General features: G+C 39.7%; 1 protein-coding gene across 1 annotated transcript; it reads right to left on the reverse strand.

Moving 5' to 3' along the window:
• Positions 1 to 8,677: 8,677 nt before the first annotated feature.
• FBXO4 (F-box protein 4) lies at positions 8,678 to 16,670 on the reverse strand. The gene is made up of 7 exons (XM_032214575.1): positions 15,765 to 16,670; positions 14,714 to 14,949; positions 13,236 to 13,456; positions 11,436 to 11,508; positions 9,860 to 10,026; positions 9,602 to 9,777; positions 8,678 to 8,801 (listed from the first exon to the last, which is right to left on the reverse strand). The coding sequence occupies exons 1-7, from the start codon at positions 15,960 to 15,962 to the stop codon at positions 8,724 to 8,726; spliced, it is 1,149 nt and encodes a 382-aa protein (XP_032070466.1). The 5' UTR covers positions 15,963 to 16,670; the 3' UTR covers positions 8,678 to 8,723.
• Between the last annotated feature and the right edge of the window lie 841 nt (positions 16,671 to 17,511).

A 17,511-nucleotide genomic window follows, 5' to 3' on the forward strand; every position in this document is an offset into this window, starting at 1 on the left:
AATGGCAAGGTGTTCACACTGCTGCACTGTGTGAGATAATAGTTAAACATTTAAAAACTCTCGAGGAGAAGTTGTCATTTTATTTCTCTTCAGTCTCCACTGAATGCCTTGACTGGGTTAGGGACCCTTTTAGCTCAGCATCAATTGGTGGAAAGGACATGACTTTACAGGAGCAGGAGGAACTAACTGAACTGAGACAAAATCGTGGTTTCAAGCTAAGATTTGCTGATCTACCTTTGGACAGTTTTTGGTTGGATACTGCCAAGGAGTTCCCCGTTCTGGCAAACAAAGCTATTTTGACATTGCTCCCATTTTCCACTACATATCTGTGTGAGATGAGCTTTTCAAGCCTGACTGCTATAAAAACTAAAGACAGAGAGAGACTGAGAGCTGTTGATGAAGAGCTACGTGTGTGTCTTTCTTCAATTCCTGCCAGAATATCAGCTTTGTGTTCAGAAAAACAGGCCCAGGTTTCGCACTAAGTAAACAGAAATATGAACAATTATAAAATAATTTCTTTTTGTTTATTTGATTCCTATTCAAGAGAATTACTTTATATATAGTCAATATAGGCACAGAGTTAAATTTTTTTAACATTTTCTAATGGTGGTGTGCCTCGTGATTTTTTTCATGAAAAAAGTGTGCCTTTGCACAAAAAAGGTTGAAAAACACTGATCTAGGCAATGGAGTTAATTAACTGTTATTGGTTATCAGATTTCTATTCCACTGTTCATTTAGGCCTGCAAGGGAAATCTCTCTTTCCCCCCTCTCTATCCCCTCTACCTCCCTCTTCCCTTCTCTCCAATTTTCACTCACAACAACAGTATGAAATAAGATGAGCTATGAGGAACTATGCTGCCCCAGCAGTATATAGCTAGTGCAGGAATTAAGAACTGTCTCCTTTAAGAAACTACCTCATGGAAAATGTAGGCAGAGACTGCCTTATGGGAAATGTAGTTCCATGACATGTCATCACATCTCTGTTTATGATTGGTCACTGGGGCATTTTGCCCACATGCAAAGTTTATAGCCGGTCAGTTTGAATGCCTTTGTGAACCGGAATATTAGTGTGTATCTCTGTTCAGCATGGGAGTAAAATCATCATCTTTTTACACCATGTGATGGGACAGATTATGGAAAGTCAGAAGTATCTTAACACTGAACTGTAAGTTTTGCTATTATGAATGCCTGATAATAAACTTGATCTGAAAGAGATTCCTAAGCGTGGAGTTAACTGCATGCCTCGAACAAGCCTACTCCGCTCAAGGCAGAACAGGAAGTGATGGATCCAAAATCACCTAAAGAGATTCTGTGGGAGAGGGTGGACTTCAACATGGAGTCCAACTAACAGTCCACCACCACCACCATCACCACACTACTACTACTACAATACTATTTATATTACATAGGTTTTAATTTAGTAAGTTGTATAAATGAAGTGCTAGAGTAACATAAAAAGTGTTTTCTACCAACACACAGTGCCATATGAGGTCCCAAATTGGTAGAGGTAGCAGTAATGCTCTCATGAAGGACAGACAGACTCACCAGGCAGCCTATCTGGGTTTCTTATTCAGTTAAAATCAACTTTTTATGCAGCACAAAGCTATACATTTTTCCTAGAGTGCACCCAGCTTGTGAGCATAAGGAGCCTTCGCAGGACCCAAGAATTTTGGAAATGGCCACTCACATATTATGCAGACAGATGCCTCCACAGAAACCTGATTTCTAGCCAGATATTTATAACCAGATTTTTCTGCAGCTCATATCAAAATGGTCATGCCAGACAATTTCCAGCCAGCAGGCTGATCCCTCTTTTAACTCTGCCCCCAGGTTCTACCATTCCTTCTCCTACAATGGCAGAAGCCAGCCTCTAGCTGCAATATCAACCATATCATTAATTCACTATCTTAGATTGCATCAATGCAAGAACTATAACAGTAGAAAAGGGGAAGGACTCATTTTAAATTTGAATAGGTAAATATCACTTTGATCTGTCTCAGCTATGAGCTGGGGATGCGATTAAAGTGATGATAGGAGGACATACAGTACATATAAAAATGTCTACCAGAACAAGAAGGGTCAAGTTATTTAAAGGATCACCTATTCCCCATGTCTTTCTGTCTGCTAAAAACTGGCAAAGTCAGTCTGCTCTGTGTCCATTCAATTACTAGACAGTGTAAACTAACATGCCCAGATTAATATTGGGATTCTCTGTAATTTATCATCTACATTTTTTATTATTGCCTGCCTATGTTATAGAACACATTTGTGCTGTATTTGGATTGCCAGCAATCCCCTAGTAATTGAGAACATAATGCATTTGTTCTATTATAAGTGCCCAGAATTGATGGAATTCAAAGATGGTAGATGTTTTAGAGAGAAGTGCTCTTACGAATTTATGCATTTTTTTGTAGGGAAAGGAATCCCATTCAGGTGAAAAGTACTTATGCTTACAGAGTGGAATTTGCCCAATTGTCAGGAATGAGTGCTTGGGCCTTGAGAATGTGCAGATTTTCAACCAGAACAACATTTTTAAAATATATATTTTAGTGAAGATTTTTGCATGAATAAAAAAATATACAAAGCAAAATATATACAAAAACATACAAAGCAAAAGGGAAAAAAAGAAAAGAAGAAATGTAAAAGACAATACACATAAAGACAAGGAAAAAGAAAGAAAGAAAATTAAAGAAGTGGCTCCCAATTTCCACAGCAGCAATTACAAAAAAGAAATAATATCACTCCTCCCTCTCTAAGATTACATTTTAGTTTTCTTCTATCCCATTCAAGCCTCTTTGATCTACAAATGTCACCAACTCATTTCTCCCCCTCCCCCCATTTTGAGCAAAAAAAGGGTAATATCCAGTGGTGGGATTCAGCCAGTTCGCATCACTTCGGGAGAACCAGTCGTTAACTTTCTGAGCAGTTTGGTGAACTGGTTGTTGGAAGAAATCATTAGGGCAGAGAACCGGTTGTTAAATTATTTGAATCCCACCACTGGTAATATCATAATCCATGCCGATGAGCATGGGATTTGGTCCCTGTTTATATTCAGTAGCTTGGCCTACCAGTATTGTTGGTGCTGTGATTTTCTTCTTATCATTTTCTGCTTGAATGCCTGGTGTTAATCCTGCTTATCTGGGTGTAGGCTGCTGGAGAGGATGTGTTCTAGACTTTTCCTTCTTAGCTTCTTCATTGTTTCTTCAAAGCTACAACAACACAGGGTTGAGCACGTAGGTCAAACAGACAGCCAAAAACAAGCCAGCAGGAGACTTAGATTCTAAACAGTAATGTGCTTCAGTGTGCACATTTGAATGAAGGCTCGATTTGGCTTATTTACTGACAGAAAATGCTGAGGACAAGTTTTCCAAACTCAATTCTGTTGTGTTTACCACGCTTAGAACAGGGGTGAGTTGCTGCCGGCATTACTGCTGGTTTGGCGTGCAAAAATGTTTGCACGTGCGCTCATTTCAATCGTACACACGCCAAACGTGTGCTCTGCACGTGTGCGCATTTGCACCTAAAAAGGTGCATACAACGTTAGAAAAGGAAATAAAATTACATTTTTGCAAAGAAGATTGTTCTGCGCATGTGCAGAAATGAAAATCAAGATGGCGCCGCCGCCGATAGAATTGGTTTGGGGACGCGGCAGGCCAAGTTACTACCTACTCTGCCGAACCGGTCTCAACTGGTAGGAATTGAGTTTGAGTTTGAGTTTATTAACATTTATAGGCCGCCCTTTTCCCTGAGGGGACTCAGGGCGGCTCACATAAAATCAGGAAGGGGAATACAAACAATAACGTAGACACACATAAGTAAAAATAATAGGCAACATTCATTCATCATTCGGGAGGGGCGGCTATCTTTGTCCCCAGGCCTGACGGGCTAGCCAGGTCTTAAGGGCTATGCGGAAGCCCTGAACCCATCTCTGGTTTAGAATCCTGAATACCACCTTACCGTGTCTCCTATTTTTTCCCTTGATTTATCATTGGTCTACTGGAATCCTAGTCCTAACCTGTGCCAGCTTGTGCCATGTCAATAAAAAGGGTGCTTTTCTTTTAAACGTTCTGCCTGAGCTTTGCCTATCATTGGATTATGGCAGCCCTCCAGCTTGCCATCTTATTGGCTGGCAGACAAGTGAGCTGGCACGATAAAGTTAGCTTGTTTCCTTGTAGTTCAGAGCTACAAAAGACTTTTCCACCATGAAGGAAATTTGTGAGATTATTCAGTCTTGTTCATCACCTGGATTGCAAACAAAATTTGTCTTCGGCTTTGCTTCCTCATCTATGAACCTTGAGGCTATACAACACTTTTTGGTTCAAACAGGTACAGACTAATGCTTCCCTACTGTATATTAAACTAAAATATTTCATCATTTTGAATCGAATCTAATTTTTTTTTGGTGTTTCATGGAAAACAAAAGCTTCCCAGATCTTAATGAAAGTTTTTGAAGCCATCCATTTCATTTTTTTTTAAATTCAGTGTACATAGAATATTTTTTATTAGACCTTCTACACTCCCCCCCCCCCCAATGTCTGGAATGAATCAGCAACCAGCCTGAGTGGATGGTCCTTCACCAAGAAGCTACCTCCATTTTGATTCTTTTCTGATTGTCCAGCTCTGTGACTCACCACATGAAGCCTCTGTCTCCAGATCATTTGTCCTTTGTAACATGCTGATGCACAATTGTGCGTTCTAAAGTCTGAAGTCCAGCAAATTAAACGTAAGTCACTGTGATACCTTAGATGCATAGATTCCATGTTCTTGGCAACAATGCAGAAATGATTTTCCTTCTTTTGGGATATCTTTTTGACTTAACTAGTCCACTGTTTCTCAATTTTGGAAACTTTAAGATGTGTGGACCAACTTCCAGAATTCCCCAGCTGGCAGCAAAATTGAGAAACACTATCTTGGTTTAATCTACAACCTTGGAATATTCTGCTTCCATGCAAGTGTTAACCAGCCCTGTCTCTGCCTAGCTTCCAAGCCCAGACAAAATTAAAGGTGAAAGGTGAGAGCCCCTTCAACAAAAATTACACACAGTATCTTAAAATTGTAAATATTGGGTACAACTTTCTCTTCCTTTAAAGAGATCTCTTTACTCACATATGAAACCTGTACATATGCCATGTTTCCCAAAAATAAGACAGAGTCTTATTTTCTTTTGACCCCCAAAGTAAGCACTTGGCTTTATTTTCAGGGAGGTCATATTATTTTTGAGGTGCAGGAGTCGGTGTGTGTGGTCACCTCATGGCTGTTGCTGCTGTGTTGCAATATTTTCGGGGAAGGCTTATTTTCAGGGGAGGACTTATTTTAATACATGCGCTCAAAAGCCCAATCTTATTTTTGGGGAAACAGGGTATTCATAAACATTTGTTTATTTTCCTAAAGGAATGAACAGCTGTATTCTGCTTTAAAGCTTTCCAAGGAATTACTGAGAACAGTTTTGCAATTAAAAATAAAAAGGATTATTCAGTTTCCTTTTAATAAAATACTCAGTGCAAAATAAACAGAGGGTTTAAAAATATTTCTTGTAGATTTCCTGTCTCCAGATACGACTTATGCTACTCAGAAGAAATTTGAAGAAAGCAGCTCTGGTTTGTAAAATCTGTGAAAGTATTCTGTTACAAATATGACATCTGGTGGTTGGTAAAGAATGATACAGCATGACAGAGTGATGCAATGCATATTTCTTGGAACTAAAGTTCACCAAATTCCACAGAACCTATTTCTGAATTATATACAGGAGCTCAGTGAGAGTCTACATATCCAATTTTTAAATGTACAGCAAAATGTAAATATTTTCAGTACCTGAAATAAGGACATCCATTATTATTTTCAAGTATATTAAAACATGTCCGCTTGTGAGTATAGCCTTCAACTTAAGACCACAAATGGGACCAAAATTACTATTTCTAAGTAACTTGACTATTAAGTGAATTGCACCTGATTTTTTTGCCATGGTTGCTAAGAGAATCACTATAGTTGTTAACTGAATCATGCAGCTGTTAAGCAAATCCAGATTTACCCATTGCCTTTCCTTGTCAGAAGCTGACTGGGAAATATAAATGACCAAGCCGAGCCCAAGGGAGGGGTCAAATGCATCATCAATCTTGGGACCCTTTTGGACTCAAAAGAGATCTAAATCTAGTCCACCTTGAATTCTACTGACTCTTATCTATTGTCAATTTGCTTTGACCAATAGTAATTCAGATTCTTTTAGATCTAGCAATAAACCTTTGTATTCATGTGAACTGCCTGGACCTCTGATTTTCCCATGCTCGACAGGAAAATTGCAGATAGCAATCACATGACTGCAGGATTCTGCATCTGTCAGAAATACATGCTGATTGCCAAGCGGCCAAATTTTGATCACATGATCATGAGGATGCTGCAATGGTCATAAGTGCGAGGACCAATTGTAAATCATTTTTTCAAAGCCATTGTGACTTTCAATGGTCACCAAATGTAAGTCAAAGGCAACCTCTTTATTAAATCAAAAATCAACTCCTATTATTTTTAAATGTCATTATGGAAGTGTCCCTAGGAATGCATGTATGTTTTTGTTTAAAAAAACCCAATTTATTTGAAACTTTCCTTATGAAATATAAAGGAGTTTACAATATGCAAAATCAAAATCAAAACAATTCAGTAGGCATTGATGTCGGCTGCTGGTTCAAATTGTTGGGGAGCTTTTGCCACCATTAGTGGACAACCATTTAAATATGAGCCAGCAGTGTGCAGCAGCTGCCAAAAAAAGCCAACACAGTTCTAGGCTGCATAAACAGAGGGAAAGAATCAAGATCACGTGAAGTGTTAATACCACTTTATAATGCCTTGGTAAGGCCACACTTGGAATATTGCATTCAGTTTTGGTCGCCACAATGTAGAAAAGATGAGGAGACTCTAGAAAGAGTGCAGAGAAGAGCAACAAAGATGATTAGGGGACTGGAGACTAAAACATATAAAGAACGGTTGCAGGAACTGGGTATGTCTAGTTTAATGAAAAGAAGGACTAGGGGAGACATGATAGCAGTGTTCCAATATCCTAGGGGTTGCCACAAAGAAGAGGGAGTCAAACTATTCTCCAAAGCATCTGAGGGTAGAACAAGAAGCAATGGGTGGAAACTAATCAAAGAGAGAAGCAACTTAGAACTGAGGAGAAATTTCCTGACAGTTAGAACAAATAATCAGTGGAACAGCTTGCCTCCAGAAGTTGTGAATGCCCCAACACTGGAAATCTTTAAGACGATGTTGGATAGCCATTTGTCTGAAACGGTATAGGGTTTCCTGCCTAGGACTAGAAGACCTATCTAGGCAGAAAACCCTATACCGTTTCAGACAGATGGCTATTTAATATTTTCTTAAAGACTTCCAGTGTTGGGGCATTCACAACTTCTGCCACTACCTGCTCCTCTTTTTCTCTCTGCTCCCCTCTTCCAGCCAGCAGCTCCAATCACCATCCACAGGAAAGTTCAAATGAAATGGAGTTTCATGTTTTAAATAATTTGCAATAAAGATGTTAATTTACAATATTGCCTAATGACCATTCAATATTACTATGAAGCTCCCCAGGGCTACATACAGTAGTGGCCAAAATTGTGGAAAACCTTTTGGGGAAAGTGTGTTTTTGAAGTTTGATGGCTAATAACACCACTTCTTTTTTGAGTTTCAAAATAGATCACATTCCACTGCTGGAATGGCCTGGATATAGCCCAGACCTTAACCCAATTGAAAATCTATGGAGCCGACTAAAGAAACTTGTTAGTCAGAAGCAATAGAACCCAGTTAATAGAAGCAATCATTCAATCTTGGTTACACATTATAACAGCTGCAGAACTAAAAGACTTGGTCCATTCCATGGGAAGATGTTGTAAGGGCGTAATTCATGTTAAAGGTTACCCATCTAAGTATTAACTGACATGGTGATAATTTTTGTATATCTCATTTTTCTAGGGTGATAATTTTTGTATATCTCATTTCACTTTTCTTCTTTATAACTGCTATTCTAATAGCAAATCCTTCATAAAAGTTACTGCATTACATTCTTGATTAAATTATCTTTCCATTGATATATAATTTTATGATACTACTCCAAAAAAAAAAGTGATGTTATTAGCTAGTTTTAAAAAATACACTTTTCCCAAAAGGTTTCCACAATTTTGGCTACTACTATATGACCAAAATTGTAACTAAACCTAAGATATTTCATTGATACTTTATTTTTTAAAACATAAAATAAAAACTCATGGGGGGGAAAAACAGGCGAATGTATTTTCAAGAGCTGTTTGATGTTTGTTTTGCTTTGCACCATGAAAGATCGAAAAGGAATTACTGGTGTGGGCTTCCTTACATAAAGAAATACTTGTGCAGAAAGAGTTAATTAGCTAGCAGTAATTCCAGGCTCAATTTTAGTCATAAGTTAAAGATTACATGTAAAGCAGTGGTCTCCAACCTTGGCAACTTTAAGACCTGTGGACTTCAACTCCCAGAGTTCCTCTGAGAGTTGAAGTCCACAGTTCTTAAAGTTGCCAAGGTTGGAGACCACTGATGTAAAGGAATTACATCTGTCATTGTATAATCTTCTTTCCTTATTTCTATGTCTCCATTAAATCTTGAGGGAGATTTCCCATCTTACTCATTGGGATAAATGACACCCACATCATATTTGGCCATGTAAGACAGATAATTTTTTATTAGAACTGACTTGGATATTATGGATTTTAATGTTTGACATGTTCCAGGAGCCACTGAATTCCATCCAATAGCCCCACCAGTGTGGCAGCTTCAATGTCCTGAACCTGAAAAAGCCAAGAAAAAAACAGATCCAAAACTGAAACAATTATTGTGGCGTTTACAGTTGCCTTTAAAGAATTTAAAAAAAATGTTTTAATGATCCTAATGACCCTTAAATTCTGTAGCCATTTCTACCACATCTTGTAGCAGTCACAAAACTTAATTACATTAATTAATTATATGAATGTGGGAAATATGCCTTCTTAACCTACTGTCAATCAATTATGTAATGAAAAGTTGACTACAGTGCAGGGAACTATGCTTTAAAACTGACAAATGAAGTAGCAGAAGCCATTCCATTTGGTTGAATAAGAGAGGGAGAACAAAGCAAAATAAATCTGAGCTCTTGGCTCTTTTCATTAATCACTTAAGAGCAGCCGCTTCAGATCATTTGAACAGATTCAGCACTAGCCATTCATTATATTCAGTATCAGTTTAAAAAGCTGGCATTTGACAGATTTTTTCCTCCTCTTCCTTCTCCATCTATCCTCCTTCCTTATTTATCTGTTATGTCTTTAGATTATAGGCTTGAGTGCAGGCCTAGATTTCTACCTTGAGCTACATAAACTACTCTGGCAATGTGTATGTGTGCCAGTAATATCTACTTAGATCATTTCAGAGGTGGGTTTCTGCCAGTTCACCCCAGATCGGGTGAACCGGTAGTGGCGGTGGTGGGAGGCTCCGCCCACATGCTTCAGTGCATGTGCAGAAGCGTCGCACAAACATGCGCATGAGCCAAAGGGCAGTTAAATAAATTGAAACCCACCACTGGATAATTTATATAGCTTCAAAAAAATTAAGGTACCATCCATGGTCGGTCCAACAAGTTTAGTTGTAGCTGATATGCCAGGTAAACACAAGGAATCCTTTCCTTTGAAGCACATGAAATGCAAGACAAAATCAATAGAGGTCTGGCCGAAGGCCCAAGCGTGGGATCAAGCATTGCTGACATCCAATCAAATTCAACTTGGCGATTGTGTCCTGCAAAGAGAAACGGTTCTTTTTATTCACCTCTGCCTAATGCATCTTTAAACAAATGCCAGCATCGTTGAAAAACTCTTACTTTTATGTTCCTCCGCATCTGCAACGTAGATAAATCCATCGGCTACCCTGCACACATTCTGAACATGTTCAATTAGCTTACATTGTTTTGTACCATCTACATTGCTCACTTCGTAGAACATCTTATTGATGGAATTTGTATCTGCTTTGTCTCTTTGTCTTTCTTTTCTGGAAAAAAAAAGACACTAATTATTTCAAAGACTCTGGGAAAAAATAAAGCAGGGTTGCATAAGTTATTTTGGGATTTGTGGCCAGATGTGGGTCTTATGGAATGTATGAGGGGTCTCAATTGCTGGGGGGAGGGGGAGAAGAGGGATTAGCATGATCAACGTGGAAAATAAACATATCCAGCATTAAAAATGCATTTTAAGTTTCCTTTCAACTCTTAGTTCAGCTTATTTAGTTACAAAACTCTCTCTCTATGTGTGTCTTAGAGTCAATGTTGATTCTTGGTGGCTGTTTGGATTAATCCCTGCAGTTTCCTTGGTAAATTTTCAGAAGTGTTTTGCCATTTCTTTCTTCTTCTTAGATCTGAGAGAGAATGACAGGTCCACAATTACCCAGATGGCTTCATTCCTAAGGCTTTGTGGCCTCCCAGTTTCTAGCCTACTGCCAACCACTACATCAATCTGGCGCTCAGTCATAAAACTCATTCATTTTAATTTACTACAAATTGATCACAACTGTGGAAGGGAGCAAGAGTCACCAAATAACCTTTGAATGAGTCTCATATCCCTGTCCTACTCCAGCTTTACAGCCTTGATTTAAATGATCTGATGGCAAATGGTTTTGAACAGTGAGGGCAAACCTATGACACATGTGTCACAGATAACATGCAATGTCATTTTTTGTGACATGCCAGGACTCTGGTCTCCCTGGAAGTTGAGACAGGGTGTCCTCTGGAGGTTCCAAAAAGCATGTGAGAATGGGGTGTGCTTTCTTGCTGTTTTGAAGGCAGCAAGGCCACACAAGAGCATCTTCAAAGCATTCAGTCTTCAAATAACCCGGAACTGCCTAAGACAGGCATTCTAAAAAAGATTTATGAGTCTGAAAGTTTTAATTTATTTATTCAATAAGAAATTTAAATAAATTAATCCTACTCTTTATTATGTTTCTCTGTTTTTGTTCGTTCTCTCTCTCTCTCCCATTCTCTCCCCTGTGTGTGTGACCTTCCCCCCCAGTAGAATCAAGATTCACATGTTCTGAATTTTTAAAATGCCCAGCCCAAAAGATTCACTGTCACTGACTCTGCAAGAAGAATGTGGTCTCTTCAAGGCTAGCTGATGTACTACTAAATAATTATCTTCGCCACTAGAAAACTGTTGTTTGAAAAATATGATGATATGACCCTTAATTCCAGCAAAGGATCATATTTAGGAATGTTCTTTAAAAAAACATCCCAGGCAAATAATTTTTTCAAAAGAAGAAAGTATCTATGGCTCAGGATTGAACTACAGAGTTCAAAATGCTCTCTCAGCTTAGTTGTTGAAAGGCTGTTCAAAGCTTAGAGAACACCAAGAATTCAAAACAAATTTTTGAAATTAACTTTACCTCAGAACAAGCTCAATAAATCTTACCTAGTTTTTGAATACAGTGTCTGAATGTTAAAGTTCTGGCCATTCAAATTAAATGTGACTCCAGAGCCTATTCCTATTAGAGGAAAAATAAAAATAAACACAGTGTATGAATTAGAACATTGGTTTTTAATGAAGAATGTATTCTGGTTCATATAAATGTCTAAAATTAATTATTTTTGGATGCCTGAAAATGTGTTCCAGCTGTGAATTGTAGTTAATGTAACTGATCGGATGAGATGATTAAAAATGTTTAATCATTAAATGATTAAAAATCTATAGAGAAATGCCCACACCTTGGTTGAGGAAAATTTGCTGCATCTCCTCTTTCTATTATATTGACCTGAAAACTGTAACTAAGATTAATTGTAAGATTAAATGACTTAAATCTCCTTTCTCATACTAAGACCCTAGATACATGGTCTTAAATGGATAAAATGTTTTCATGGAAGATTTGAGTAATTTTGGGATCTAATGGATAATAGAGTTTGCAGCATTTTCTGTAGGAGGTGACCTGGCTGAACCTGAGGATGGGGTCAAACACATCAGTTTGGAGTTGTTACACCCATGTAAGAAACCTAAGTCCAGCCCACCTTGAAGTTTGTTGACTATTAATTGGCACCAAGTTGCCTTGAAAGTTAGTAGATCAGATTCTTGTGTATAGGTTGCATGGAATAATAAACTCATGCTGCTTTTGAACTCAATCCTGGCTCTTGATTTGCTGCGTCTAACATTTTATAAGTTAATATATAAATACAATTTGTCACCTGGCATCCATTCTCACAATATTTAAAATTACACTCATTTACACCTTCTTTTGGACAAGCAGCATTTTTAGTCTCAGAGATATCTATATTATTAAATCCTATGAGACTAAAATGTCATTAAAGTCTGGATTATAGAAAAAATGTAAACCATACTGTAACAATATAGCAAGAGATTAATTGTATGGCATGGGGCCAGGCTATCTGAGGAACCATATCGCCCCAATAGGATCGGTCTGCCCCACCCACACTGGGGGAATAGGCATGTTGTGGATAGCAAGAGCACTTAGACTTATATACAGCTTCATAGTGCCTTACAGTCCTCTATAAGTGGCTTACAGAGTCAGCATATTTTCCCCAACAATCCAGGTCCTCATTTACTGACCTTGGAAGGATGGAAGGCTGAGTCAATCGTGAGCCGGTGAGAATTGAACTGCTGGCAGTTGGCAGAGTAGCCTGCAATACTCTATTCTAACCACTGCACCACCACAGATCCCATTAGTCAAAGAATTCTACCCCTCTACATTCACACCCATCCTTTTGGCTTTCTAAAAGGGCCTAAAGAATTGGTTCTGCCAATTGGCCTTGGTCTCCAATGGGGGCATATTATCCTGGAGGTGATTAGCAGATTGAGATACGATCGCATCTCCTTCCTGGGTGCATCATGTTCCCTTCCTTCCCATTTTGCTAATATAAACCAATTTTAACCTTGTTTATTATGTTAACATTTTAGCTTGTTTTTATGATTATAAGTTGCCTAGAATCACCTCTAAACAAGGCAACACATACTCTATGTTTACCAAACAAATAATAAAAAGTAATGCCTATATGTTTACTAACTAAATAAAAATGTAAAATAAATTTATGTTCTACTTATAATGGGAAGTCATTTCTTCATTTGTCCCCCTTTTCTTTGACTTTTGCAGTTTTATCTTTCTTATTTTCTTCTTTCATTCTTAATATTAGTTTGTCTTAGTTTTATTCATTTTATATTATCACAAACTTTATAAAACAAAAGCGAAAAAGGAAACTACATTACCTTGTATTTGTCTAGAAGGCATGCCAGCTAGCGGAAGAATGTCTGGACTTGCCATCATTGTGTATACCAAAGATTGATCCAAATCTTCCAAACCAGGCCCAAACATAGCAAAGCAAGGCTCTGTCTGCGTGATTAGTGACTGTAGAAGAGAAGACATGGTGCTATATGTAGTCCTATTGGATCTCAAAAAACTTTTATTGAACGAACAGCATTTATTATACCTGCATTTAAAAAAAATAGCAATCAGCGTTAGTTGACAAGCTCAATAAACATAAGTGTATTACTGTATTATACTTTCTTCCTTAGCAGCTTCTCCCATAAGAATCTAGAGCAGGGGTGTCAAACTCAATTTCATTCAGGGCCGCATCAGGGCTGTGGTTGACCGGGGGGGGGGGGGGGACGACGACTGGATGGGTGTGGCCAACTTAGTGGGTGTGGTCAGCTTGATGCCACTCATTGGGAGTGGCTGACTGGGTGGACGTGACCTCTTTGCACTCGGTAGACCGGGCCGAAGCCATGCTGGCCTGCTGTTTCCTCTTTGCGTTGGGTAGACTGGGCCAAAGCAATGTGGGCTGGCCCTTTACATATTCCAGGACAGCCATACGGGCCGGATTCGGCCTGCAAGCCTTGTGTTTGACACCCTTGATCTAGAGTCGCTGAGATGAGGTGAGCAGCGTAGAAATGAAACAAACGAACAAACAAACAAACAAACACACAAACAAACACACAAATAAATAAATTGATGTCCCTGGGGGTGGGCGAGAGGAATTGACTAGAAAAAAAATACAAAATGTGGTAAAATGTTAATTTTCTATCACACACCACTGGAAATTATCATAGTATAATACAGTATAGTTGTCATGATATAATATAGTTGGATAAAGACAAATAATACCAAATATGTGCCATGTTACATACAAGTAGTCCTCAACTTATGTCCATCACTGGAACCAGGAATTCCATTGCTAAACAAGGTGGTTAATGAGCTGTGCCTAATCTTAATGACCATGGTTGTTAAGTGAATCACTGCAATTGTTAAGTTAATCATGATTTGAAAGAGAATCCAGTTTTCCCCTTTGTTTACCAGAAGCCTCCTGGGAAGGATGCAAATGATGAGCACATGACCCCAGGATGTGGGTAAGGATATTGTAAGGACATGCTGGGTTGCCAAGCTCCGCAATTTTGATCATGTGATCATGGAAATGCTGCCATAGTCATAAGTGTGAAGACTGGTTGAAAGTCACTTCCCCCCACCCAGTGCTGTTATAACTTGGAATGGTTGCTAAATGGCTGTTAAGACTTGCCATACTGTATAACTAATGAGTTTTTCAAAAATGTACTTGAAAATGAGAGCCTGCAAAGCAATTAATATTCAATGAAGCTTTGTTTCATTAAACCAAATGAATTTTATTTTGGAGTAAATGTGCATGGAATTAATTTGTTACTTTGCTTTTCATCTTAGATGATCAAATACTTACGCTGCCATGAAATTGCAGTGGCCAATATTATCTAGCTCCACAAAAGTCTGGTTAAATATCTTTGCATCTGGGAGGGATTTCCAATCTATGGAATTCCAAGAAGGAAGATCCCGAATGAGGAAATATCTCCAAAGCAAAGGATCCTGGACCGTTATTCTCCAATAGCGGTTGGTGCTTCCCAAATAAATCAGCTCTTTTGGTGTGAGAAAGGATAAAATGTATAATTTCACATAGATCTGTAAGACAATAAAAGTGCAGTTCAGCCAAAAAAACAGCTGATTTTTTTTAAAAAAAACATAAGAACCTTTGACTTCAAGAAAAACCACAAAATTTTATTGAAAGCTCCCAAGATAAAGAGCCGAGGTGGCATAGTGATTAGACTGCAGCACTGCAGGCTACTTCAGCTGACTGCTAGCTGCAATTCAGCAGTTCAAATCTCATTGGCTCAAGGTTGACTCAGCCTTCCATCCTTCCGAGGTGGGTAAAATGAGGACCCAGATTGTTGGGGGCAATATGATGACTTAGAGAGGGCTGTAAAGCGGATTATAAGTGCTATTGCTATAAAAGCAGCGTGGGTTAACATCTGCAGGATTTGAGAACTGCGTGAGAGAAATTGGAGATCTCAGTTTTTTCACCAAACTGAGCTACAACTTCTTCATTTTGGAGACATGAAGATCTGAGATGCTACACAGGGGTGCCTTATTTGACTTCATCTGGAGAGCAAATGGTCAGCTGGAAAACAAGCTCTTAATTCATTCTCCGCATCCTCCCACTGCTTTGCCTCCGAAAGAAAAGCAGCCGGGAGGGTGGGATGAGGGGCCGGGAACACCTTCACTCAAGCTCAGCAACTTTCTTGTGAATGGGGCTTCTATACCGTACCCGCCTCCCCCACTGACTCTGCAAGAGTGCGATTGGCTGAATCAGGACTCCACCCCCGAAGCCTTGTGGCCAATGAAAATGTGAATGGGAGTCTCGGAAGAACGTAGAGCTTCTCCATCCCCTCCCCAACGTAACCGGAAGCGGCGGCGTTGGAACTGGTGCGCTGGCTTACCGGCAGGCATTCCAGGGCGCTGCACGGGGTCGCGTCCATCCCGATTGCCCCCTTCGCTCCCTCCTCCTGCTCCCACGGGGCATAATCGGTGTTTCTCCACAGCCTCGCCCGCTGCGCCCATTTGTCCCGAAGGTGTTGGAGGCTGTTGCGCAGCGCGCATTCCAAGGCACACCAGTCCCCGCCGGCATCCGCGGACATGGTAAAGCTACGCCTGGTTTGCTTGGCGAAAACAAGCGGGTTGCCTTCGGCTCCCCCTACGCTGCAGGGCGTCTTTGGCTGGGGGGTGATGTGACTTTGCTGTCCGGACTGATGGAAGAGCCCAGCCCCGGTCTCTCGGCGCGCTCTCCTGGCCGGTGATTTATCAGCTGGTGGCAATGTTGGGGTTGATCAACCAACCCGCTTCTCTTTCCGGGCGTCCCGCCCTCTGCCGGGATTGCCCCGCCTAAAAGGATGCTCAGCCTCCGGCTTACGCAGTTGTATTGGCCTTCAGTAATTTTCAAAGTAAAGCTATAAGACAAAGTATTTGTATGTCTTGAATGATGCTGAGGATTTTTAAAAAAAATAAATGCTGTATTCGTTTCAGTCCCTTTACCAGTTCTCAGGACGTTGGCCACGTTTCATGGAATATTTCTTTATATTTCAATTTACTGAAACCTTCTAATCCACTAAAAAAAAGGTGGAAAAAAACCCCTCAAATACTGAAATATGTATTTCTTTCCATTTTAGCCAGAAAGACATGTCATTCCGTATAATTTTCCATTGAATAAGTCTTGGGGGATTAATACTTTGTGCAGAGCCATCTCTAGCTCTAAAAATGTCATAGAAAGCTACATTGAACAGCAGTTTACTTTTAACACACCATGGCAAAGAATAGGGCAAAGCAGTGCAAAATGGAGATTATGTACCTAGAGCATCAAAGCATCAAGATACTGGGACCCTGCAGCTAATGTACCCCTGGACTATGACATAATTCCATCCTACCATAGGAAGCGAAGACCGAGTGTATGAGGAATCTCTTGGTAGGTTGATAGAAGAGCTAGGAGGACAGGACAGAGGCCATTGGTACAAGCAAAGCAACTCCTTGAAACGTTCAGCGGCCAGTGTTTTTTGGAAGGTTGGTATGACTGCTTTGAAAGTCAGCCTTCAAGCTTTGTGGTGGGGCTATCAGCAAAGCTTCATGGCTGTGCATCTGTATTCAGACAGCTGGGGTTAATTTTTGAAACAGCCCAATAGGTTTCTGAAGGAAATGACCACTTTTAGCACTGAAGAGTCCTCCTAGCATCCATTGCAAGGTGTCTTTTGGGGTTTTGCATAACCCTAATAAAGGCTCCTACTCTATCTTATGTAGACAAATCTTAGTGGCCTACGCCCTGAAAATAAAAATTGATCAAGGTTTCAAGCACCCCTGAACACTGGCTTTATTACTGCTCCACAACTGCAGGTAATCCTTGGTTTATAACTGGTTACTTAATGATGGTTCAAAGTTATGATGGCCACACATGCCTGTCCCAGCTCCTGTGGTCATTCGGGCACTTGGCAACCAGCTCACCTTTATGACTGTTTGCAGCATGCCACAATGACATGACCATGGCTGCAATATTTTTGCTGGTTTCTGAGACTTACTTCCAGTTTCTGGCAAATGACACCAGTTGGGGACAATTGATTTGCTTAATGAGACCAAGTTTGCTTAAGGACCACATTTTCAGCTCTTTCCCTTTCTGACATCCATTTCTTTCCTCAAAAAAGT

Source organism: Thamnophis elegans, chromosome 3 (genome assembly GCF_009769535.1).
Source record: "Thamnophis elegans isolate rThaEle1 chromosome 3, rThaEle1.pri, whole genome shotgun sequence".
NCBI classification, from domain to species: Eukaryota; Metazoa; Chordata; class Lepidosauria; order Squamata; family Colubridae; genus Thamnophis; species Thamnophis elegans.

Excerpts from the sequence above, each read along its gene's own strand:
- FBXO4 (XM_032214575.1), bottom strand. The coding sequence starts at position 15,962 with ATGTCCGCGGATGCCGGCGGGGACTGGTGTGCCTTGGAATGCGCGCTG. Across the intron at positions 11,509-13,235 it reads GCCTTCTAGACAAATACAAG|GAATAGGCTCTGGAGTCACA; the intron begins GTAATGTAGTTT and ends TTCCTCTAATAG. Across the intron at positions 9,778-9,859 it reads AGATGCGGAGGAACATAAAA|GACACAATCGCCAAGTTGAA; the intron begins GTAAGAGTTTTT and ends TTCTCTTTGCAG.